At 40.2% G+C, this 25,811-nt stretch overlaps 4 protein-coding genes and 2 long non-coding RNA genes across 6 annotated transcripts in view; 1 reads left to right on the plus strand and 5 right to left on the minus strand.

The window, feature by feature from the left end:
• Window positions 1–7,527, minus strand: part of LOC134186817 (uncharacterized) — an 8,577-nt gene extending 1,050 nt beyond the window's left edge. Inside the window, exons 1-7 of the mRNA XM_062654878.1 lie at window positions 7,280–7,527; window positions 5,437–5,755; window positions 4,052–4,158; window positions 3,910–3,995; window positions 3,739–3,846; window positions 3,476–3,683; window positions 384–469 (exon numbers count right to left, since the gene is read on the minus strand). Of these exons, the coding sequence (XP_062510862.1) occupies window positions 384–469; window positions 3,476–3,683; window positions 3,739–3,846; window positions 3,910–3,995; window positions 4,052–4,158; window positions 5,437–5,755; window positions 7,280–7,454 (1,089 nt within the window). The 5' untranslated portion in view covers window positions 7,455–7,527. The remainder of the gene's footprint in view (window positions 1–383; window positions 470–3,475; window positions 3,684–3,738; window positions 3,847–3,909; window positions 3,996–4,051; window positions 4,159–5,436; window positions 5,756–7,279) is intronic.
• On the minus strand, window positions 1,045–2,530 carry LOC134186818 (lipid droplet-associated hydrolase-like). The gene has a single exon (XM_062654879.1). It carries the CDS (start codon window positions 2,243–2,245, stop codon window positions 1,277–1,279), a length of 969 nt encoding a protein of 322 aa, XP_062510863.1. The 5' UTR covers window positions 2,246–2,530; the 3' UTR covers window positions 1,045–1,276.
• A 561-nt stretch (window positions 7,528–8,088) lies between the features above and the next one.
• On the minus strand, window positions 8,089–9,154 carry LOC134186480 (uncharacterized). The gene has a single exon (XM_062654461.1). It carries the CDS (start codon window positions 9,152–9,154, stop codon window positions 8,111–8,113), a length of 1,044 nt encoding a protein of 347 aa, XP_062510445.1. The 3' UTR covers window positions 8,089–8,110.
• Window positions 9,155–9,419: 265 nt separating this feature from the next.
• LOC134187009 (uncharacterized) lies at window positions 9,420–10,551 on the plus strand. Its single transcript, XR_009971038.1, has 3 exons — window positions 9,420–10,209; window positions 10,277–10,369; window positions 10,437–10,551. It is a non-coding gene; the product is annotated as an uncharacterized LOC134187009 (long non-coding RNA).
• A 162-nt stretch (window positions 10,552–10,713) lies between these two features.
• LOC134187010 (uncharacterized) lies at window positions 10,714–17,652 on the minus strand. Its single transcript, XR_009971039.1, has 2 exons — window positions 17,527–17,652; window positions 10,714–11,006 (listed from the first exon to the last, which is right to left on the minus strand). It is a non-coding gene; the product is annotated as an uncharacterized LOC134187010 (long non-coding RNA).
• Window positions 17,653–18,905: 1,253 nt separating this feature from the next.
• On the minus strand, window positions 18,906–24,933 carry LOC134186987 (amidase-like). Its single transcript, XM_062655095.1, has 11 exons — window positions 24,802–24,933; window positions 24,258–24,368; window positions 24,072–24,198; window positions 22,008–22,320; window positions 21,733–21,933; window positions 21,034–21,105; window positions 20,809–20,971; window positions 19,854–19,916; window positions 19,655–19,798; window positions 19,451–19,594; window positions 18,906–19,392 (listed from the first exon to the last, which is right to left on the minus strand). Exons 1-11 carry the CDS (start codon window positions 24,887–24,889, stop codon window positions 19,199–19,201), a joined length of 1,620 nt encoding a protein of 539 aa, XP_062511079.1. The 5' UTR covers window positions 24,890–24,933; the 3' UTR covers window positions 18,906–19,198.
• Window positions 24,934–25,811: the final 878 nt, after the last annotated feature.

Raw genomic sequence — 25,811 nt, forward strand, 5'->3', positions numbered from 1 at the left:
AAAATAATTGACACCTAAAGTTGTTAATTGGCGAAAGTGATTGATTTATTAACTTCAACAGCATGTCGCTACACTACAGTAGTAGATCTTCAAACCACCACCACTATCCAAAACATAGAAATCTAATATTGGATATGACATCTGAGTCACATTCAACACATGGTCAAGATTATTAGCATTTCTACAGGCGCAAATCTAGCAAACAGTCATTGTGGAAAGCACCAAGTAGCACTCATTAAAGAACTAAGAGGTGTAAAAATCTTAAAGCCTAGGCTAAAGTTGAGGCTGGGGCTTACATGAGCCCTGAGATAATAATCAAGCGAGTATGGTAATAAAAAGAATGCATATTTTTAAGTTTCTGTGATTTCATAAACATGTCTTACATTATTAGATTCCTCGGCTGGATCTGTAATAGCTCCTTCTGTGGTGACAACAGAATCCGTTTTACCCCATACCTGTGCCATGTGACCTAGATGCAGCAAATCAAACTCAATTATACACAGCTCACTTGCAGGTGATATCAACAGAAATAACTGTCACCATTAAAACCTTGTATTATAATAATTTAAATGTTATGTACATTGTATTTAGAGTAATATTAATTAAATAGACTCTAAATATGGTCTGTGCGACTCGACACTTCTTAATGTATACAGCATAAAGAAACTCGCATCTAGAGTAATTATCAGCAACAGTTGACACTTACAATTAAATTAATTAATTTGGGTCATTTTTGTTTATAGCAAAATCTACTGTGCCTTTGAAAACCCATCTGTTGTACACGTACATCAATTCTGTAATGTCCATGATGCATCTTACAAAAGTCAGTCACATGTCAATTAAGGGAATAAAAGATATACCGTTTTAAATGCCTTAGATTATGCACCCTTGGTGTATTTTTCAGCAAAAATTTTGTAATATTTGAGCTCAAGTTTGTTAGACATGTGGGTCAACCATGTAACAATAAAAAGTGTGATAAGTTGGCTATGCATGCACAGCACAAACATATCAGTTTTGTTTATGTAATACTCAGAATCCACACAATTATAAATACATAAATGTATAATAACAATAATAACTATAATTATACCTAAAACAGCAAAAATACCCATAAATACCCTACACTGTATAGCTAAAGTTCCATACACAATGACAACGGTAAACATCAGCATCTTGTTTTAGAACACAGCAATCCACCTATTTGTTGCTCACTGTCTATGGCAGCTAGAATGTACATATTACAACTAAAGTGTCCTGATGTTAGAGTTCAATATCCTCATGGGCTTGATGTGTCTACCTCATGAATGTCACAAAACTTTGTCAACCAAATGGACACAACTTCGGCAATTTCATCAGCTTTATGCAACATAAATGCATGGTGAGTATCAATTTGATGAATATTCAATTGTGGATGTTCCCTGGACAAACTCTCATACAGTCCGTCTGGAACCCAATGATCCTGTGCTGTGTACCAAATTGAGAGTCTGTCTTGGTGTTGAAGAAGAGTATCCACATCCACGTCACCAGTGGCTTTGATTGCCTCCATTCCAGTGTCGATTGCATTAAAAACACAAGGTTGGTACTTCACAAAGTCAATGCCTTTCATCACAATATCTCCTCGATATTCATCTGGGATTCCAAGAATATTCTTCATTTTTGTATCTAGATATGGCCTAAGGAAGAACCTTGGAAGCAATGAACCAGCCCAAATAACTGATCTGAACAGTAGTGGATGGTTTCTATAAAAAGGCTCTAAACGCTGACCACTTGCAGATTCACTCATTCGAGCCATAACAGGACACAGTAACCCAACTTTGACAAGCTGAAAATCAGAGAGAGCTCCTCGCTTCAACATTTGCATAATCATAAAGCAGCCAAGAGAATGGCCTACTAGTATCAATCTCGATCCGACAGGCACAACATCTCTGACAAAGGCAATTTTGTGTTCAATTTGCTCCTCCAAGCTGAGTTTGGCATCTCTCTGTTGTGAGGTCAGATGGGTGACGTCATGTCCCGGATAAGACGGTGCGTGAATACTGAATTTGTTATTTTCTGTCAAGGCTGCTAGCGATTTGAGGAACTGCCAATAGAATCCAATAGCGCCGGGAACACCAGGGATGAAAACAATACGAGTCGATGCCTCTTCTACGTTTCCCAAAGACAAAACTTGAGTTGGATGGCCGCTAACGTCTTGGACGGTCATCTTAGTATCACTACTCACGTACTCATCATGTTTGACAGACATCTTTCTACGTCCCGTTGTCAGAGAGAGCAATAGATACGTCCACGTACGTCTTCTCAACAAACTGTATGCGTCCAGGGTCGTACTGTACCGCCACTGTTATATACACGTGTGTGATATGAGCATGCTCATGAGTCATATTACGTATATGCTAATCAGATCTGCTGTAGAGTCATGCGACCTTACTGACTCATTGTTTGCTGACGATGCTACATCTTTTACGCAGGAGCTAGAATTCGAAATCTGAGTGCTACCTGTCTACTTACTGTAAGCATAGCTAAACTAGCATGACCACAACAGCTAGCTGCTGAATCTGAATGTCTTCGAATTGCCTAGAGTATAGACCAATGGTTAAAAACATGATGCTTGCTAGCAACCAAATTCATTTACTAGGTGGGTGCTGCAGCACTTTGTAGGTGTTCATGCGATCATGCATGTTAGAATGTGAAATGATCAACTCGAGCTCATGATCACTTGATCTATACATAGGGAAGAACATAAAAAGTACAAGTAGGTCACATGTACGTACGGATACACTTTACTTGGTACACTTATCATAACATTTAGTATGCAGCCAATCACGTGATGACTAAACAAATCTTCTAAACAAACTTCCAAACAGATGAAGGAATTTCGAGGTCATGTGCCCAGGTGACTATTGTACGTCAGTTAGCCAAGCCATAAGATAGAGACAACGATAACTTGACAACGTGACATCATAATCTAAAGGAAATGACTTTAACTCAAAATCCACTAACTTAAAAGTCTTCGTTGACATAGAGAAGTATGAAATTATTAGTGTAGTCGGTAGCTTTAGTGTGTGTTGTATATTTTGTGTTTGCGTATTCCGTGTTTATGCATGCATGTACCCCTAGCCCTGAGAGGGAACTACACCTGAGTATTGGGTGTGATGGAAAATATAACATAACAACATAAATCACTAAGAGATATCTGCCAAACACTAGCTGCTAGATCCAATTCATCAATGACACAGATGCCTGAGCGTTTCTTGCCTTGATTACAATACAAAGCAAAATACAATAGATATAAATGGCAACACAGCTTCAAAATTGTTAGTTCTACAATTATACTTCATGTGCACAAACAGAACTCGATCTAATTACTATGACATAAATATCATTTAACTCAAAATATCAAATCTCAAACAGTTAGCTGTCATTAACTCAAACTTAACTTATTCTGCTCATTATTCAAATCTGAATTTAACTGTACCTTTTCCCTCCTGAAATTTGTTGAGCAGATCATAGAGTGGCATGTCATCCGGAATACGAAGAAGATTGTCATTCGGTCTGCATACTTGCCGAACAGGAACTGCATCGTCTGGATCCAACATAATGATTTGTTTCACCAGAAGAATTCCAACAATATTCGAGTGTACATCCTCAAACACAGGTACACGAGAATGCCCGGCATCCAACAGCTAAATTATGTAGAAATACATGAGAAAACTATGGTACATTGTGTATATTTCATGCCTTTTGCATTGTGACTCTGTCAAGTTTGTCATCAGTATTCAACATAAACACCGACTCTAATGGTGTCATTGCTTCTTTCACAACTTTGCTACGCATTTCCAGTGCACCCTACCAAAAAGCATACATAAACTGGTTGCACAATTTTAAAATATTATAATAATAAAAGACAACTTTAATAATTAGAACTTCATCAGATGACAATGGCTCTTCGTTGTGTTCAGATTTCTCCCCATGTAGATCTACTAACTCTCTTAGTTCTAGAAAAGATTTGTTGTGTAATAAAGAAACCATAAATATCACTAATGACAACAACCTGCTCGTCTGAAGAACGTGCTGTGCTCCCCTCCTAGCAGGCAATCTAGAATCTTGGAAATCGGCCATGCAATAAAAAAGAGCAGAACCATCAGAAATTTCACTAACCTACAAACAACAAGTGCAAAAAAGTTTTGTGAATTTATTCACTGTTTGTTTCGTACAATTTGCTAGATTTGGTGCTGTCACACGACTAGTTTATTTATACTGTTTAATTAATATCTAATTCATTCGAGATCACATTAACTGCATGTTTCTCATAAACTGAAACATACAATAATTTCCCTCTTATAATAGCAAGCCGTCACTCATAGTTGTGCATCACAACAAAATCCACAACAACAATTTACACAAACTACAATATAGGTGCAATACAGGGTTAGCAGAGTAGGTGTCAATTGATTAGTAACAAATATGAAAATCAACCAAAACTAGTTAACAATGTGCTCTTTAAAAAGTTGCCATAGTTAAACAACAACAGTGATTAAATGATACAAGCATATTCATTTGTGTACAATGGAACCTATCGTTGCAATCACATGACAAATGTGGGCAAGCATGCACCTACAAAATGCGATGCCAGCCCCTCGAAACCTCAATACATTTGCATATACATTTGGAGACTGGAAAGCAGGCACCTGTGAATTACGAATAGTGCGTACACAATTCTATGGTCCAAGGGTATGTTTTGACCTTTAAAATGCGGACACAGTAACAATAGTGATGAAGAACCAGATCAGACTGAGAGACCGAGGAAACATCAGGTGGACTAGAGATCAGCAGCTTACGTCAAGCATTCTATTATGCCCAACAGCTTAAACTTTATTCGCTCAACCAAACATGGGTATGTTGCATTCGCACATTGAGAAGGCCATTGACAAGAATCAGAGCACATTGAAGCAGTCTACCATTGATGGCTATTTCGTGTGATTGTCACATCCTGACATCTATTGTATGTACTGCTGAACTATTTCTGGTGTAGGATAGTGACTGCTAGCTTTCATGTGGTTGGCCATGGCAACACGTGTATGTATGTACATTGATCTGCTTTATTAACACATATTTGGATCAATTGTCATTATGTTGCATACAAGAGCATGGTGTACATGAATCGCAATGGTCTAGATGTACAAATGCCAGTCTGGCAATTGGGACGACATGAGAATTAGGGGCAGTTGAGGACAGTCCCTTGGATGGTCGTAATATAGGTATCACTGTATTCGTTCTCTAAAGCTCAAGGTACAAACAAAGTTGAATAGCTCATTATCAGCTTACTTAGACAAGCAACAAACTTTACTCGAACGTAAACTAAGAACAAGATTCTTAACATCCAGAGTGTTGCATGCGTATGCATTATTTAAGCAGGTGATACGACTATATACTTACGGTGACAGATAATATCCAATGGCCAAACCATATCTTGTACAAAGTGCTTGTGGAACAATTTCGCCAAACAGAAGTACAGCAGTCACCGATACAACAACAGCGACTATGGGGTTAGATATCCGATCCAGAAAAATGGGCATTGCCTCCACAGATGCTGCATTGCCCAGCAAAAGTGTGACAAGAAGAAGATGATGTTTTTCTACAATTGGAAGGATGGTTGTAGCATACTTCTGTTGCTTGGCTGTTCCACCGCTCTTGAGGACTTTCAAGCTAAGAACGTCGAGTGAAAGGAGTCCCATGGTAAGACCAGACATTAAACCTGAAAACCATATGTACATTATTAGAAACACAACAATAGAAGAGAAAATTTATTAGTCAATAGATTACAATACAATACACAGCCAAACAGATGCACGTACACCTAAACACTTGCACACACACACACACACACACACACACACACACACACACACACAGAGTAACGGTAAATTGATAAATGTAAGGAGCTGCCTTTCAAAGTCATGCCCCTAACCCCATATGGCTGGCTCTAGTGTGCTACTCAGAAGATCTCTGGGCCTGTGCTAGCAATCTCCTAGAGCTGGTCCAGGTACTCACAGAAAGCACCCGCTTGTAATATGCCACACAACTAAAGTGTGGGCTCCCAAAGTTTCACCAGGACCTCACTGATTAATTGTAACGTCACAGTCAGCTACTATACCGTTCATAGTCAAAGACCAGATAGACAAATAACTCCTGAATCGAAAAAGGTATTGCGTGTGAGTTTCTTGACTAAAAGAAGTATGCCTGTGCTCAACCCAAACTTGAACTTTTGTGACCCAAAGGTCCCAAGTGTTTACGCTCACCAAAATGGCTTTTTCACGACTGAGCTACAGATGACACACACACACACACACACACACACACACACACACACACACACACACACACACACACACACACACACACACAATTCTTCCCAAGAGCTAAAAAGATAGATAATCAAAAAAAACAAATATAATGCAATTCAGTACCAGCATTTCATCTAGCTCAGACTGTCCTAGTATATACAAGGCCAGGAACAACGAAACAACACCCTGCAATGCCCTTTCCAGTGTGTGTGTGTGTGTGTGTGTGTGTGTGTGTGTGTGTGTGTGTGTGTGTGTGTGTGTGTGTGTGTGTGTGTGTGTGTGTGTGTGTGTGTGTTGCCAGTTTTATTATATGGTTGTGAGACTTGAGCAATCACCCAATTAGATATTCGAAGACTGACCACTTTTCACATGCACTGTATTAGATCTATCTTGTGTGTAACAAGACTGAACAAGATAAGAAAACCATCAACTTAAAATCTGACCAGGAAGAACCAATTGAATGTCAAATTCAACATCAAAGATTACAGTGGCTTGGTCACTTAGAATGGATGAACGTCTCTCGTCCACAAAAGTTGTTGCTGAGAAGCAAGTTACATAATATGAAACGTCCTCAGCATGGTCCAAAAAACAGGTGGGTTGATACTATACAACGAGACCTGGTATCATTAATATTGATCTGTCACAAGCAAATGACCACACTTCCTGGCGGAAACTTCTTCTGCAATGCGGAAGTCCATAGTGGGTATCGGCGGAATTCCAGATTTTGTGTGTGTGTGTGTGTGTGTGTGTGTGTGTGTGTGTGTGTGTGTGTGTGTGTGTGTGTGTGTATGTGTGTGTGTAACATGCCTACCACAGTGTTGAAGCATACTAAACTTAATTTCCGCATTTAACTCAATTAATTAATTAATTAATTAACTACCCAATTAACTGCAGACGCATACAGTATATTGAGTTCAAGTCATGATCGAATTTACCTGCCAAAAGTACAAGTGCAACGTATATGCCCAAGTAGACCCAAAACATCGTGTCACCAAACGTGTACTTGTTGTCGGAACATGATGAGTTCCGATAGGTCACGTTTTCACAAATTACGCCATTTTCGACATATTGGCAAATGACGTTAGAGATAGCAACGACTTGGTAATCCATATATAAGGTCGCAGACTTCTGTCCAAACGAGTTATGTCTGGTATGGGGACCGGCTGTTCTGTTGCTGGTAGCCTCGGATGCCAGTGACACTACGCAATTTTTTTTTTTGGGTCCACTTCACACACACATCCCGGATATATAGCCCGGATAAGTTTAACTTGCACGTGCACGGTAGACCATTCTCACGTGCACAAATGGCTAGTACTTCGAAATGTGAGGTGCTATGCTGACAGATCGTGGGAATTGCGCTTTCTCTGCGAGCAGTTACCACACTCAGTAAGCAACAGTGGCTAGTGAAGGGAGAGCCCCAATATGGGAAATGTTGGTCGCTACAAACCGTTTTCTTTGCAGAAATCGACTTTCTCGAGAAACAATTGACTCCAGAAAAGCTTTGCGTGATGCAGTTATTATACAAGACGGCAGAAGTTTGTACAGTTTGCTAGTTAATTGATATTAGTTAATTTAACTAATTGTTAATTTATTAGAATACAGTATTTAGTAACATTAAAGCACAATTTATGTATTTATGGTAGTATTTTTGAACCTTAAATGTGATTTAATAAATAGTAATTTATAATTTATAAGTGTATATATATATATATATATATATATATATATATTTTTTTTATATATATATTTATTTATTTCTTACACACCTACTCACATACAGGGAAGTCCCAACTAAGGACTTCAGCTACTTCCGCAAGTATGCGGCTAGATATCATTCTAGCGTTATAAATCCATAATCTAACAGAAAGCTGCTCTAGCAAATTCTTTAAAGCCTTCCAGAAGGGAACAGCTAACACAGCACATACTTTTGAGGATATAGACTTCAAAGTCTCTAGACTGTCTGGTGACCAAAGGCCAAGTGTTTCAACTACCAACGGATAAAATGTACCACCAGTCAAAGATACTCTTGCATGGTGACGATCATCCTTGCCCATTTCTGCTGCTTCTGCAACAACTCCTGATGTTTCAGCAACTCGAGCAATGTAAGATGGTTGCAACGTGTTTCTTACAGTGATGTCAAAATATCCAGGCCGTCCATTCAAGAAATTCGGATGGAAGACATCACCTGGGCGGCATTTGGATTGACCCGAGCTTCTCTGTTCTTTCACAACTTGTTTGGAATCAATGAGGAGTGATTGCCAAATAGACTCACATAAAGCATTATGTCGATTCAGACGATGTGGACCATGACCACACCCAACAAGATGATCTCCATATGGGTCAAGTGGATGACCACATATACATCTGATGCTGTTTGGTGGGAACGGAAACACAGGTAGACCCAACCAGTATCTTGCTGCTACAACAAACTCATGGGGTGACATGGTGAGGCCTAAGTTACGGTTTGGAGTTGCCCGCAACCATGCACCAGTATGAGGAGATGATAATGTCTTCAAGCGAGCCCTATCTCTGAGACTCACTGAATTGAGTAGGTTGGAAAATGAAATGTCATCTAGTTGAATTTGAATCTGATGTTGTGTAGCTGTCACCAAATCTAATGAAGGTGAATCCTTTTTTGAAAGTAGGTTATGTACGATTCCTCGTGCTTCGTCTTCTCCAGGCAAGGGTTTGATCAAATTTAGAAGAGAAGGATGGTTACGTTTCAGTAGGCAATTAACTAACTTTCGATTTGAGTTACAGCTGCCAAGAAAAGCGGAAGGTGAAGTAGATAAGGCCTCCCGGATACCCATACCTCCTTTTCCAATTGGCAATACTGCTTGTGACCATGCAAAGTCAGAAATTGAAGATCTTGTGATCCGGCCGAGAGATCGGCGTAACCCTTCATCGAAAATAGACAATGTGCTCGTAGCAACCCCAGGTCTCACAGATCGTAGCAAATGGTTGATTTTACATATGGACAGGCAACTTCTCAACAACTGAAGTTCCACTTGTGGATTTTCAAGATCAGAGAGATGAGATTGGGTATTTGCTACTTGATCGACTCGCTTCTATATATATGGATAATGTGTGTTAGATACCCACGTAGGTGGGTTTATGTAAAAATATATGTATTTCTAAATATATGTATATATATGTAGTAACTATTGCAGAAGAACTCGTTTTTTAATTAATCATGTACTCTGCTGTTACTGCAATTAATTTGTTTTACATAAGAAATGTATGGCAAACAGGCAGGATTACAGGAAGCTGTTGATCTGCGCCATGGACAGTCTGTTGCAAAAGAACACAGTTTTTCATTAGCCTAAAATAGAAGCAATCCATGATCCATTTAACAATAAAATTAGAACACACACAATGAAGATGCTTATTTCTCTAGTGGGTGCACAGTTTTCTGAACATAAAACAGGAATAACTTGTTCTGAACACTCATTCTGAAAACTCTAACTGCAATCTGTTCCTCTCTATAGATCAAGGAATATGAACAATCCAGGACATTTGTTGTTGTGAATTCAGTTAATATGTAGTGGTGAGCTAATATTTAGTGGTGGAAGTTTTGATTGATGTCTACAGTCAATGTTATTAATTAAATTTATATAGTAAATGTCGATTGATTATTGCAGTTAATATTTATTGATTTAATACATTTCATATTTTCTTTGATTAATTAACACAGTCAATATTGTAAATAGAGTCAACGTAACTTCTTTATTCTGGTTGTTGCAGATTCTAGATGAGTAACCTGGATAACTTCCATTATTGCACCTGCCAGAAGACGAATTACATGTGTGGTTTAGGCATAAGTCACCTATGTTTTGATTAGTTAACATTTCTGGATCTCGATAAGGTACTTGCATGCAATGTTTCAGTTGTATGTACTGCACTTGTAAGTCAAAGAAGGTTTGAATTTTTAGTTCATCTTTCGAGATTCTCCAGAGTTACACAGAAAGTGCCTTTTCTTCAGGGAGCTGCCGTGACCAATTTTCTGAAGAAATGAGTGCAACTAAGTTTGTATAGCTGCATTGCAGTTTGACTCGTAGTGCTTTTAGCTATTGTACTTTGTACATTTGATAGATTATTTGCAGGATCTTTTGGGAGACCAGCCATGCTGAAAGTGATTTCTGAATAGATTTGCATACATGATGATGGTGGGTGTATCTATTTATATCTATAATGCTCACTTGAGTGATCTGCCATTCATTGTGTCCCTGGCTGTTAGATTGGGAGTCTTCTCAGATAGGGCTCCATATATGAGGGCTAGCTGTTACAGTAATTCTGGTTTCAAAACTTGATAAATACCAAAGGGCGGTGTTTCTTTACTATGATGAGATGGAGCAGTTGATGATGCATATTCACAGTATCTTATACCATGCTCAAATTGACCACAAATAGAACTACGTATATACAAGCACAAAACATTATCATGTTACTTTGAGTCTTTCTTTAACATCTAGAGCGTACACTGTTATATCCAACTGGTAATGACTATAACTGGTTAAGATTGAGTTATGCGTATACAGCATTGTAAACTGGTAAACAAACGTCATAAATCTGGTAAGAAATGTCACAGCAGTCGCTAGATTTTGCTAGAGAGTACTTTAACATGTCATTCCCCGATCCACCTTCCAATATTCTTCACACATCCTATACACACAATGCAAAATATCAAGCATCTCATTCTTCAGGTAAATTTTTAAATCTCTTTCTACGCATTGTAGTGTTCTGTCTAAGTGACTAGATGATTTTAGTTAGCATTTCATGTCCCATTTAATTATGAGATTGTACATTACATGTAGTAGTTACTTGTAATCACATGTACCACACATCCTTGCTAAGTACCTATAGCTAAAGCATGCTTCTTTTAAAGTGTGCCTACACTATCTTGTTTAGACAGTGTAGATATTAACCAATATGCATGAGAATTTGTTCGTGTCCAGAATACTACAAATTATATTAGCTCACCACTAGTCATGTTAACTGAATTCACAACTACACATGTCGATTAGTAATACTCTGCCACCTAGCTGCAGTAAAGTAATACAAATACTTTGAGTTGAACGAGTTTGTTCCTTAATTTAATGTCCATACTCTTGTCTAAGTGGTGTCCTCCCAAAGGTTATTCAAGAAGACAAGTGGTTCAACAAGGTCTGTCACATTCCTGACACTTTGAATCTTGAACTCTTGAACTTGAGCAAGATACAGCAATTTCAACAAATTCTGTCAGACAAGCCAGCCTCTGCTGTGGCATTTGGTGACGTGACAGTAGCTACTAAATGTCTAGACTGGCATGTGACAGATGGTTACCTGATACACTGCTTGAAGGTATGGCATCGCTTCTCAATTGCTCATCACAAGATTGTCTTTGCCTTGTGCTATCCAAAGTTTGCTAATTCACGTTGAACACATCCATAGCATTAGCTCTGAACAACAGAAAGAAGATTAGACTTATATTCCTGATTGTCAACGTACAAATTGATGCCATAACTGGATCTTCTGTTGCATCAAATACATTGATCAGTGGGAATCATTGGACAGTGGTTGCTTTAGATTTGAATTCAAAGTTTCCTTCTATGGTGGCCCATTGGGATAGCCAGTTCCTACCAAATTGTTGGTAGAACTAATACAAACACTGGACTATGTAAGCACTGCCTTAGGTGAAAGAGTGGATATTCATGATTTGATTCCTATGCATAGGCCGACATTTGAAAAGACGGAAAACACGCATGATCAAGGCATTGCAAAATTTCCCAATACAAACATGTTCTTCTCTTTGTGGGGTTATTGCCTTTGTTTTTTGGTAGTTGCAGCATTTTCTCCAGAGAATCTGTGGGCACACATCTGTTCACCACAGCTGTCCTTCTATGTGACAAAGCAAAACTCAAACTTTACCTTCAACCAGGGTTCTCCCCAGGATTTCAGGAAAGCGTAGCATTAGCCCCTCCCTAAGACCACGCCCATCCACTGACGTCACGACAAAGTCCCAATTGCAATACTAATCTATTATCAATATATATTAGACTTGCTGCTGAAAATCGTCTATACTAGCTGTTGTTTACAGGCTGTCAGCTATCAGTAATCCATTAGTTGGACGAATTTAGCATGGACAGCTGTTGAAGTCAAGATATTGCTGTGACTTGTAACCATGCATTGACAAACCTGTTAACTAGTCTACTAAGTAGCAGTGCACGCTTGCTAGATACACAATGTGACACAATTGAATGCATAAACACAATGACATACTATTTATTCGTAACCATTGCTTCAAACAGTGACTGAGTATATACCCTAAGGTTGCTGCTACATTAGAGAGTAACAAGCAAAACTGTGTTCAATCTTACAAGCTGTCCACTGTATAATGAAATTATGCTGACTCTGTTACAATATTGTAATGCATCTGTTCCTCTTGGAAGCCCACTTCAGACATGCAGCGTTAAAGTCAAAGTCTTCTAAACAGGGACCTTCAATAGAGATAAACAGCAGTTGCACTGTGATTTTGTTGCTCAGACGGGGTTTCTCAGAGGTGTCTTTATCCTATTCAGTTCAGAAAAGCCCTCTCACAGTCAGCAGTGGAAGCAGGGATTAGCTGGGCAATGGCTGCAAGGTTACAAATGTTTGGAAACACTAAGGAAAGGTTCTCTTTCTTCACAATTGTAGCCATCACATCTTGTTCTGTATGGCAAAGAAGTTGCACTTTGAAGTGGCACAGCTGTTGGAATCTGACTGGAACTATTCTTGAAAAGTGGTCAGTCAGCGGTCCTATTCAGTATTGGCTTTCTTCAAGCCGCCTACTTAGTAAGCAGGTTCTAAACATGCAAATTACATCATTAAGATTATGTTTCCTTCACATGCACTTGCTATCCCGTATCTGGAGCATATCTAGACAATCTCAATCAGTGATCTCTGAGAGTGAAGTAGAAATTCAAGCGTAGCGCAGCGCTACACTCAAACGCCCTGGGGAGAACCCTGCTTCAACCAAGCCCTTATACTCACTACCTGACGAATACCTTAGCAGTATGGCTGCTTTCTGATCAAATTAAAATTTTAAATATCCTAGATAAGTCCATAGATAAGTCCATATTAGCTGATGAAAACTTGCAGTCTCAGCAAATCCAAAGCCACCATCTCAAGCAACCTAAACGCCAGAAGCTTTGCTTAAGTCTGAGTAAAATTTTCAAGACCAAAGTTTCAGGAGAAAATGTAACTCTTCAGCAATTTCACCATGCAAAGCAACTACTGATTGGCCCTCCTGCTATATGCCTGACAAAGCAAACAAAGTTGGTAGAAAAAGTCACTCTCGCTAAGGCCGTTTCAGCTGGCAAGAGGAATCCTTTCTTTCTAATGTAACCTGATGCACTTCTAATGAGAGTCATTCACAGGGTACAAAAGCTGACAACGTCAGTGAAACCTCCATGCCTGTAGTAGAACAACAGTCAGTTTATGTCAAGAGATGCACTTTAAGCAAAGACACACTTCAACAATTTCAAACTACCAGTGAAGCCAATCTAGAGCACCCACTTGATGCCAAACAAGAATGCAAATCTGATTCAGGCCTCCCTACCAGTATTATACCCTTGCTCCCTCAGCGGTACAACTATTTTGTTGACTCATATTGTCAGCATGAATTGGAAAGTTTCCTAGGAGCTGAAACATGCAACTTTACTCTAGAAGCATGGACAAGTGCCAATTGTGAAACTGCAGCTGTCCAGTTAATTACACATTTTGAAGAGGTTTCAAAAACCACCTATTGAATCACTACAGGTTTCAAAGCAAAAGGATGGCGGCTCCTTTTTAAAACTGTTTGTCATTGTCATCATTACAGGAAACAGAAAACTCTGTAACAAATGTCCACAGAAAGGAAGTGCAAACTAAAGAAAACCACCATACATTGTTCCACACAAGACAAAAAGTCAATGTGTCCTAGCACTTTAATAGTTAGGGTATACCCACCTGAGGCATCTAGAACCTCAGACCACCCTGAATATCTTGCCTTAACAATCACATACCACCCAATCCACGGTGGCCATGCTCTCAGCTTTAGGCCAGTCACAGAAGCTGTGAAAAAGCAAGAATTAGTCTCTTTGAGTCTGGCAGCTCTGCTGCGTCTGCAAAACATGAATACTTGACCCAGATTCAACTGAAAAGTGATCCACGAGTAGTTGAGAGCACTCTTGCAGACAGAGCCATAACCCCAAACGTACGAGACATTCAACGCCTCTTTAGAAAATGGCGATCAGACAACACTGGACCAGAAAATGGAGAGGCTATGTTTGAGCGACTGCTCGAGGAAGTACAACGATACAACAAGGAACATGAAAAAGAGGGTGGGCAAGTATTTCTTCAACCTTATGAAGCAGCAGCTGCAATGAACATGAATGAACCTAAACTTGGGCAAGTATTTCTTCAACCTTATGAAGCAGCAGCTGCAATGAACATGAATGAACCTAAACCAAAAACCAGAAAGACTGATGCCATGCCCTTCCTTTTAGCTCTAGTCACTCCTCTCATGGCCAGAGTCCATGAAATGGTCACACAAAGTGCAAAGCTAGTCTTTTGTAACTCAACAGCCAGTCTTGATAACTTGAACACAGCTGTGTTCATACTTAGCTGCGGCACATCAATAGGAGCTCTACCACTTGCTGCAGTTATGACATTCAGTGAAGATGCTGTTACCTTGTCAGCAGGGTTTACAGTACTGTGCCACATACTGCCCAAGTGTGCATTTTCTTGAAGAGGCCCAAATCTTGGACCACTAACATTATTGACAGATGACTGTGCAAGCAAACGGATTGCTCTAAAGAGTACATGGCCTCAAGCGGAATTACACCTATGTGTCTTTGATTTTTTACAAAGTATATGAAGATGGCTTTGGAGCTCAAATTTTGGTATCTGTGGTACAGACAGAATTACCTGTATGGCACTAACAAAACAACTTGTTTATGCCCCAAGTGAGCAAGCATTGACTGAAATCAAACGTAAAGTAGACAAAAGCCCTTTTCAGACATTCAAAGAGACTAGGTGATTACTGGCAACAGAGGAAAGAATAGGCTGTGTGTTTCCGAAAGAACTTTCCCACACGAGGCAACTATACTAACCATAATTCAGAGGCTAGCATACGCATCATAAAAGACATCCTTTTCCAAAGGAATAAAGCTTGGAATGTGGTACAAATGTTCAATCTTCTCACACAGACTCGCAAACTCTATTACCAGCGACGTTTAATATCTGTTGCCACAAACAGATTAGATCATTTTGTCTCTACAAGATTTACTGTGACAGGAGTAAAAGCGTACACCATTCCATCTGACGACATTGTCGCATCAGATGACCCAGACGTTTACACTGTTGTGAGTCAGTCAGATAAGAATACAATGTGGTAGTAGACTTACAACTGGGTGAGTGCACCTGTCCCATCGGAATGCAAAGTCAACCTTGCAAACACCAATTTGCAGCAGCAATGAAGTATCGCAAAAGCAGTGCCAATACTATCCCAACGTATTCGCCTCAAGGCCGTCAGCTTTTTGCAGCAGTGGCATTAGGACAACACTGTCAACCCATTTCCTTTTACAGTAGTGTCCACCAAAAAGCAGAAGAACATCTAAAGTCTCTTTCCATCAGTATGAATTGGTCTGACAAAGATATCAAACGTTCCTTTGAAAAAATTGCTCCTTGTTCCTGTGAAACAACTGAAGTAGCAACTGCAGCTGACGACAACAGTGATTTTAGCAATACATTTAAAAGAGATCAAGCACAACCAATTAACAGAGGAGCTATGAAAAGTCAAGGGACGTCATTGAAAGAGTACTACAGGTCACTAAAGATATCAAGGATGGACTGCATGAAAGTCATGTCACAGACAGCTTCATAGCTGCAGTAGAAAGGTTTTGTTCTAATTATTGGAACTACAAGGCAAAGGAATCCACTCGCCTGGTACACAGCAGCGACTGCGTTCTGCTCTACATATGTTTGGTAAAGAGGTGGGAGTCAGAAACAAAAGAAAAAGATTCGAGTGCAACCTACTGCTGTAGCTAGACGACACTTCAAGTCCTTTTCTACCCGTCCAGCATCAGCAGGACGTCCAAGTTTGTTCATGAAAGCCGAAACTACAACCAACACGTTCAACAGAAACATTATCCCCAAACGAATCCACCAGAGAACAGGGAGAAACTACAATCTGACAATTAGTTTGAAAACAAATACCCCTAATGCCATCTAAACTGTACAAGGATACAAGATTTTTGAGTAGAGGAAACTGTTCATGTTAATATTCCTTGATATAAAGAGAGAAACAGATTGTAATTACAGTGTTCAGAATGAGTGTTCACAACAAGTCATTCCAGTTTTATGTCCAGCAAACTGTGCACCCACTAGAGAAATAGGCATCTTCATTGTGTGTGTTTTAATTTTATTTTAAAATGGATCATGGATTGATTCTATGTATTTTAGGCTAACGAAAAACTGTTCTGTGGCAACAGACTGTCCGGATCAACAACTTCCTCTAATCCTGCCTGTATGCCATACATTTCTTATGCAAACAAATTAATTGCAGTAACAGAAGAGTACATGATTAATAAACAGGTTCTTCTGCAATAGTTACTAGTATATACAGTAGTGGACAAAAGTATTTGCCGGGTAGTTTTGTTGTTGATTTTTCATCATATTCTGGACTACAGAATGGAAATAAGTGCTGATATGAGCATAAATTGATAAGTTAGTTTGTTTTCAAAGGTTGTAATATTGTTTGCATTGAATATGCTTTGATAAGTTGTAATGTAAACTTAATTAATCTGTTTTAACTAGGTTGTAACAATAATCTTAATTAAATTGCAACAAACAACTGATTTAGACTCAATTCTGTACCAATTAGTCTTGATTTTCCCATTGCATGACCAACATTGACCAAGAAGTCGCTTTATTAATATTTTGTGCTTCCACTCAAACACAAACATCCTGAAAACCCTTGAAATTTCTTGCCTGGCAAATAATTTGTCCACTACTGTATATATACACATATAAATTATAAATTACTATTTATTAAATCACATTTAAGGTTCAAAATACTACCATAAATACATAAATTGTGCTTTAATGTTACTAAATACTGTATTCTAATAAATTAATAATTACTTAATTAACTAATATCAATTAACTAGCAAAATGTACAAACCTCTGCCGTCTTGTATGATAGCTGCATCACGCAAAGCTTTTCTGGAGTCAATTGTTTCTCGAGAAAGTCGATTTCTGCAAAGAAAACGGTTTGTAGCAACCAACATTCCCATACTGGGGCTCTCCTTTCACTAGACCCTGCTGTTTACTGAGTGTGGTAACTGCTCGCAGAGAAAGCGCAATTCCCACGATCTGTCAGCGTAACAACACATTTCGAACTACTAAATCATGCATGATCCAGCATGCGTGCACGTGAGAATGGTCTACCGTGCACGTGCAAGTTAAACTTATCCGGGCTATATATCCGGGATGTGTGTGTGAAGTGGACCCAAAAAAAAAATTTGCGTGCAAAGAAAACGGTTTGTAGCAACCAACATTCCCATACTGGGGCTCTCCTTTCACTAGACCCTGCTGTTTACTGAGTGTGGTAACTGCTCGCAGAGAAAGCGCAATTCCCACGATCTGTCAGCGTAACAACACATTTCGAACTACTAAATCATGCATGATCCAGCATGCGTGCACGTGAGAATGGTCTACCGTGCACGTGCAAGTTAAACTTATCCGGGCTATATATCCGGGATGTGTGTGTGAAGTGGACCCAAAAAAAAAATTTGCGACACTACACCGAAACGGGCCGAAATCCGAGAAAGCACTGCATCATATTTCTAGTCGTTTATGTAAGTATTATGTGCAACATCTAAAACTTTATTGTGTGTAGTATTGCATACTCGCGAAAATGTCATAACCGGGGCCCGCATGCGCTAGGGTTACAGTAACACCTAGCCAGCTCGACGACTACCCGGATGTGTGTGAGTCGGTATGTATGTGGGCTGTATTATCTACTCCGCGTAGGTCCACTGTTACGGTATGGCTATGTGCTTATATATAGTTACAGTAAACGGTGAGAAAACAAACGAGCAAGAGAACAACTGGATAGCAGCCGATTGATGGAGGGTATAGCACTTTAGTGCTTCTTCATTAACTATATACCGTATTCGCCCATGCCCGTATATACGCCCATGTGCGACAGGTCAGAACTTTCAGCCCGAAAAAACGCCCGTGCCCAACTATACGCCCATGCCCAAGAATAAGCCCGAAATACGCATGCGCAGACAACAACAAAATAGGTCCGCAGAACATTCGTCTCCGTCTGTGTGCGTTTGATGAGCTGGTGTCAATGTTGAGTGAGAGTGCTTGCTGCTAGACTCATGTCTTCGTTGCAATTACCGCCCTTGATGCTCTTGACGGGCTTCAGTCCGACCACGTGTGTATAGTGTTTAGTTTCTGCGTGTATGTTGATGCTGAATGGACACCAGTACCTTAGATCTTGCAAATGGATAATTGCAAGCATTTGTGGTATTTCTGTCTTCAAGTATTTAGATGATGACTGGCCAGACGACAGCATTTAGTGACCATTTATACACCTAGGACCAAAATAACGCCCATGCCCTAGTATACGCCCAGAAAAGTGTTTCTTTTCTATACGCCCAGGGCGTTATTCTCATACGTATACGTACTCATACATGTACGCACATACACCAGTGCAGACTGCAGTGGTCTCTAGAAGCTAGAGTCCGTGCTAGAGGCATTCATGTCTAACTATCCCGCATGCTCGCCGATGCACTAGCTGCATTGCAACCTACGATTTCTGCAGATACACTGCATCTTCATGTTTACGCTTTGTCTCTCAACGTTTCGAAGGCAAACCCGACATTCAGTGTAGCTTGATCATCAAACCTCTTGCCGACAATCATCATACCAACCGGCAGACCCTCAGAAAAACCAGCATTGATAGTCAACGCCGGGTGTCCACTAACGTCAAATTGTGCCGTGTTAGGTATCATCTCGAAATTAGCTGTCAAGTATTCTAGACAGAGAGAACAGAATTAGTGTCATAGTTCGTCTACGCATGCGGTATACAATACCTTCAATAGAACAGTTCTTATCGGGTAGAATCGGGGCCTTCTTGGGTACAGTTGGCATCACCAGAACATCGTAGGTGTCGAGAGCGGTATCGTAAGCCTTTCTTAAATTGCGTGCAATGTTTTGCGCTTTTGCATAAAATCTACCTGTCATATAATATATTAGTCAATTAGCAGGTAATACTATTATTGTCCACTGACTCTTACCATGGTACATGATCTTCATTGCTTCTCCGGTTATGAGAAAGATCTTGTTACTGTGTGACAACTCAGCAGCTGATTCCTTCATTCCTCGAGCGAATGACTCGAGCATGCTGGTGCAATAGTGGCCCTCCCATCCGACACCAAAGCCTGTAATAGAACCGATTACGAGTAAGTCTATACAAGTTAAATACGTTTGCTTAACCGTAGCTCTTGTACATGGTTTCGTGTGCTCCTTCAGTTGATATGACATCAAATATTGCCATACCTAGACAGACAAACTTGCAATGTCGGCAGAGAGCTCTGAAATTAGACAAGAGAAACACAGTGCAACGTGGCAGGTGATGCATCCGCATCATTTGACGGAGTATCAACTTTTAGTCAAATGTAACGCAAATTAACTTTTGTATATAGGCGTAGAACAATTTGCTGCATACCTTACATTCCTCTATAGTGTGATATACAAACGTACGACTGTATAAGATGAAATGTTAACGAACTTTTGATGTCTTTCTTGACAAAGCATATTATCGCATTTTACTTTTAGCGCTTCCATATCCTGGATATTTGCCATTTATTATCTCATATAGCCGTTGGCTTGGGCACCCTCTTATTCAAAACTCGACAAATGTGGCGAGAATCACATGTAGGCCCGTTTCCAGGAGCGAATTTACCAATTTTTGCTCTCTCTGTCTTCCAATGGTACTATGAAGAGTCGTTCTATTTGACCTATTTCTCATTTGTAACTACGGTTCTAGCTGACAGGTGAGGTACAACTGAAGGTCTGAGGTTTGTCTGGGCTCGGTCTTGTATTTACATACCGGTGTACAGCGCCATGCATGATACCTAGCGCACGTTGTTGAGACAACACGTTGTCTTCGTACGGCAAAACTGGTGACGAATTATATATAAATTGACAGCGACTAATAAAATGGCCAATAAAATATATTATCCGCCTATATTACACATGGTGATCGCATCAATAGATCAATACAGAATAAAATCACAGAAGTTTGTAGAGGGCAGAACGCCATGCAGGAGGATACCTTCTTTGCCAATGCCGCAGGATTTGTACTTTCTATAAAGTCTAGTTCCCATGATGCGGGCTTGTATATATAGGCTTTCAACGACAGCAGCTACCTACTTAGGAGTCAACTGACCGTCCAAATGCATAGGTATAGATATCTCCTCCACGGATGCTCCCGCTTTCTCAAGCATACGAGCAGCAGACATGACAAGACTGTCAACATCTGCTTCTGATGAAGGATGACCGAATCCCTCCTTAAGGATACCGACTCTTGTGCCTTTGAGATCAGATGTCAACTGTGATTAATAAGAAGGTTAATAAATTCTCTGAAAATCAACCAGGATATTTTATTACTGACGTTGCTTGCGTAAGAAGGAACTTGATAACTTGTTGGTTGCCTTGGATCCAATCCATCACAACCAGCAATTACCTATAGCAAGTCACACTTTGATTTATGTCTTGCTTTCACGTTCCCAGCATTATCAATCATTCTGTTATAAATAATAAATAATTAACTAATTAGGTTGACACAACTGAAAGTGAGAAGCCATCAACAAATGTAAATGTGCATACTCGTAGCTTGATTATCTACCTATTATGCATCCATCTATCTCTAGCTCCGTCCTTCCCTGCCTCTGTCCCTCCCTTCTCCCTCCTACCGACCCTCGTTAATTCTCTCGTTCCTCCCTTCTCCCTCGCACCATCCCTTTCTTCGTTCCTCTGTCCGTCCGTCCGTCCTTCCCTTTCTCCGTTCTCTCCCTCCCTCCGTTCCTCCGTCCTTCCGTCTCCTCCCCCTCTCTCTCCCTTCCTCCTTCTGTCTCTACTTCCGTCCCTCCGTCCTTTCCTCTTTTCCTCCATCCCTCTGTCCCCTCCCTTTTTCCCTTTTCCTTCCGTCTCTACTTCCGCCTCTCGTTCCAATTCCTCCCTCTGATCCGATTCTTCCCTCCTTCCTCCGTTCATCCGTCCATCAATCAATTTATCTATCTATATCTATCTACGTATGTGAAGCTATTCAATATAAAATATATATAAACATTAAAATACGTTACCCTTGTACCTCTAGCAGCTGAGCACAATCAGCCACAGTACGTGCCATTGGTCCCACGTGATCCAAAGTCATCTCTATTGAAAATATGCCCGTGTAGGGAACCAGCCCGTGTGTTGGTTTTAATCCAACTATGCCACACAGCGCCGACGGCATACGAATGCTGCCTCCTTGATCTCCACCCAACGCCATATCTACAACATTACCCGCAACCTGTATATGACAAATACAAAAATTTCAAAAAACCCAAAAATGTTTCATGCCAATTTGTAATGAAATGGTTATACCAAAGCTGCACTACCACTCGATGAGCCTCCTGCGCTGCGTGTGGTATCATGTGGATTCTGTACCGGCCCTGTGGCGGACGTAAAGCTCGATGATGATAGACAGAGATCTTCGCACACCGACTTGCCAGCGACGTGACCTCCGGCGCGCAGTATGCGTGTTACAACGGTGGCGTCAAATTCTGGAGTGTAGTATTGTAGAGTGCGGGAGCCGTTCATCATGGGAACGCCAGCTACAGCAACGTTGTCTTTGATGGCAAGCGTTTTTCCATGGAGTCGACCAGTAGGAGCTCCTGCAATATCAACTTTGTAATACCTGCAACAAAAGTGTGTCAACCTCAATTTAGAATTGAACCTAAAGAGCGCATGGCTTATTACACCCTCTTGGCAAGCACTGCCGTTTCAATATGTATCTGACTAGAATGCGATGCTTACTCACAATGTATAGACTGACTAGAATCAGGGCATAGCCAGGGTTTTAGGAAAGGGTTTCCTATCTGTCCGAAGCATAATTCCTAGAGTCTTCTATATATGTCCACACACAAAAATGGACAAATGTCAAGCCCTCCATGTCATTCGTGAATGACGTCAACCCTAAGGTGAGTTGCGGAGATAGCTCCCCCTGCCTCTAGAGACAGGGCCTCCATGCGCTACGTGAAGGCTTAGGGCCAGCGCTACAATCCACCTGGAGCTTGGCCAGAGTCATCCAGGGGCACTGACTATGGCGCAGCGTTGGGACTGGACACCAAGGCAAACAAGCACCCGTCTGCTGCATGAGGTTACTGCCAAGCCAGCGGTCATGTCCACCCCAGTCAATGACCAGGTACTCATTTATACTCCTGAGTCGAGAGAAGCAATTGTGTGTAAGTTTCTTGATTAAGGAAATTATGCCATAGCTCGCCATCACTGTGACTTGAACCTGCAAGATCCCGGATGTTTTCATTCTCCAAATGCACTCTCTAATCAACTGAGCTATTGCACCACACACACACACACACACACACACACACACACACACACACACACACACGCACACGCACGCACACACACACACACGCGTCGGCAGACTCAAGATGCAAAAATGAAGTCTTCCGTCCTATTGGGTTCAAAGGATCGATGGTTTCTTGTCCATAGAACAAAAATTGCGTCTATTACAAAAACGTTTCACTGAAACGTTCCTGGAATTTCTATCACATCCGGCATGCACGTTTACTGCAGCATGCATAGGCATAGAAACTGAGTGGGGGCCATGCAATGGGACCATAGCCCCAATAATTTTTCTGCTTCACTGCATTGCTCCCAAAATGCAATAAAGTATAAATTAATTATGTTGTTTTTGACCTCCTAAACCTAGAAAACCTTCCGTATACACCTATGTACTGTATGGTTACCCGAAACTCATATAATGTTGCAATATGCGCAAGCATGCCTCCTATAATCCTACCGGCTCGTTAGCTACTGCTGTTTTTCTATTGACAGCAGCTCGCAGACATAACTGTACCTTTTACTCACTTAGATGCAACAGAAATTAATTATTCATTCATTCATAATCTAACAATTCTAAGTAGGTGCTCGTGAGGGCACACTCACCGCACCACATGCTAATTTCCTCTAACAGCTATATGCAATTAATTTGCTTCGAGCAAAACTCTATATGTGTTTGGAACAATTTACTTAGAGTAACAACCCTATCTACCTGAACAAAGAATTTTGTCATGCTATAGCTGGGCTCTTAACTGGTCCGAAAAACCCGAGGTGACTGCCATAACTGGTCTTCAAACCAATCCCTAACCCTAACCCTAACCCGTAACCCTAACTCGTAACCCTAACCATGCACCCTAACTCTAAAACCCTAACCCTATAACCCTAACTCTAACTCTAACCCTAACCCTAATCCTAACTCTAATCCTAACCCTAATCCTATAGCCCCGGACCACGCAATCATGGCTAAGACTAGTTGACACACGACAGCTATAGTCCACTCTTGGATAGGGTTGATGTCTAGAGCAGCACGCAGCCATATATAATGCAACATGTTATTTTACGACTAAAGATTTGTCAACTCACCATGCGTTGAACGGATTGTTTTCAGGCGCTGGCCTGTAGCCAGGACTCCTTGAGTATTCTACTGGAAGTTGCGGCTCGGACATCTCCTCCAAGCGAGTCCACGAGTTCAAAATGTTTTTCATAAACCCTGTTTAATTAATTACTAAATTTAAACACGCCCAAAAACGTAATGCAGCACTGACTTGCCTTGATAGGTGATCAACTCTTCTTTAGACAAATCTAGATTGAACCTATCGGCAATAGACGACAGAAGAGAAAGAGAAGGCGTTCTCACTGCAGCAGCGTTGTACTGTTCTACTGTAAATTAAAAATAAATTTTGTCAAATGTTTAATAATTAGCGAACATTGCCTCCAACAGTTTGTTTTGATTCTGTAGTTGTGTCTGGTCCTAGGTCACGTGAGCCAAAACTTTCTTTTGATATTCATTGATGTGGATCGAGCTTGGCTAGCTCTCTGCACGTCTTGTGATAGGTAGAGAGTAAGCGGAATAAGTCTTGTATAAGTAGAAAGTAGCCAGAAAAAAGCATGCACTCGTTTTACCCGCCTACTCTCCACCGATCACACAATCGATTACGTGCAGGAGCAATGTCCGCACGCGTGCGCTAGTCAGGTTACAGTAGTACTCTGTACAGTAAAGATACCTATTACTGTACCATGCAGTAAGACATACACATTATGGCAATTATGTTGTCAACTTCATTTGCTAGTCGTATCTCTACTACACACTTGCCTGTATTCGAAGATTGACAGCGAAGTGAAGTGAAGAGAAAATGCTGTGAACGTCGCAGCAAAGACAGCCTCATTCGTCTGAGAGCCATGTAGGTTGCGATGAGGTGTAAACAAAAGTGCACGTCGCACAATCGATCTGCTAATTGAATAATCGTTCTCCAATGCGCAGTATTCGCTGTTTTATCATCTGCGCATGTAAGGTTGCCTACCGAAAGTGCGCAGGCACATCTCTAAAATAATACTCTACTTTATAATCTACGTAGCAAGAATCAACACAAATAGAAACGCAACAAACGTATGTACTAAGTGACTTTACGATTACTTAGAAGCACTGACGTACAAACTGATCATGCTGCTAGTCATATATCTGAGGTTAATGTGCTAGTTAATTAATCAACATACTAACTGCTAGGCAAAGCTGCCAGAGAAGTAGTGCTTCTAGCAATAAAATCAATAAAATTATCTAACAATAAATTGCAAAAATTAAATTAAACCAGTTGATACAATATTGTTTGTGTTAGAAATATTACAATTTGTAGAATTGTGACAGTTTTTGAACGCCTAGACCATGTCATAGTCCGTTCTATGAAAACGCAAAACAACCCAGCTTCGCACGATTTAATTAATCAAGTAAAATTTTGACTTATATTTAAGTTTCTCTGAGGAACAGATTTAGAATAATAATTGTTGTTGCACTATAATTTTAGCTAGAGTTAAGCTATTTTTGTAAAAAATTATTGAAATTTAGGCAAAACAGGTTTGAATTTAGTTTCACAAAATTTTGTAAATTTTTTATTTCCGCAAAATGTGATCTACACGTCTAGACCCTAGCTATTTTAGCAATTCTAAAAGTTTGTAAAGCAATAAATTAGTAGTCTAGACTAACACAATTTTAGTCTATCAACACGTAAACTTATTAATTAAGTCAATCATTTCCAAGTATACATGTACACACTGTATGCAATTGCCACATCCGGGCCCTTTTCCAGTCTTTGACTGCTAGCTAAATCA

Source organism: Corticium candelabrum, chromosome 11 (genome assembly GCF_963422355.1).
Source record: "Corticium candelabrum chromosome 11, ooCorCand1.1, whole genome shotgun sequence".
Taxonomy (NCBI): domain Eukaryota; kingdom Metazoa; phylum Porifera; class Homoscleromorpha; order Homosclerophorida; family Plakinidae; genus Corticium; species Corticium candelabrum.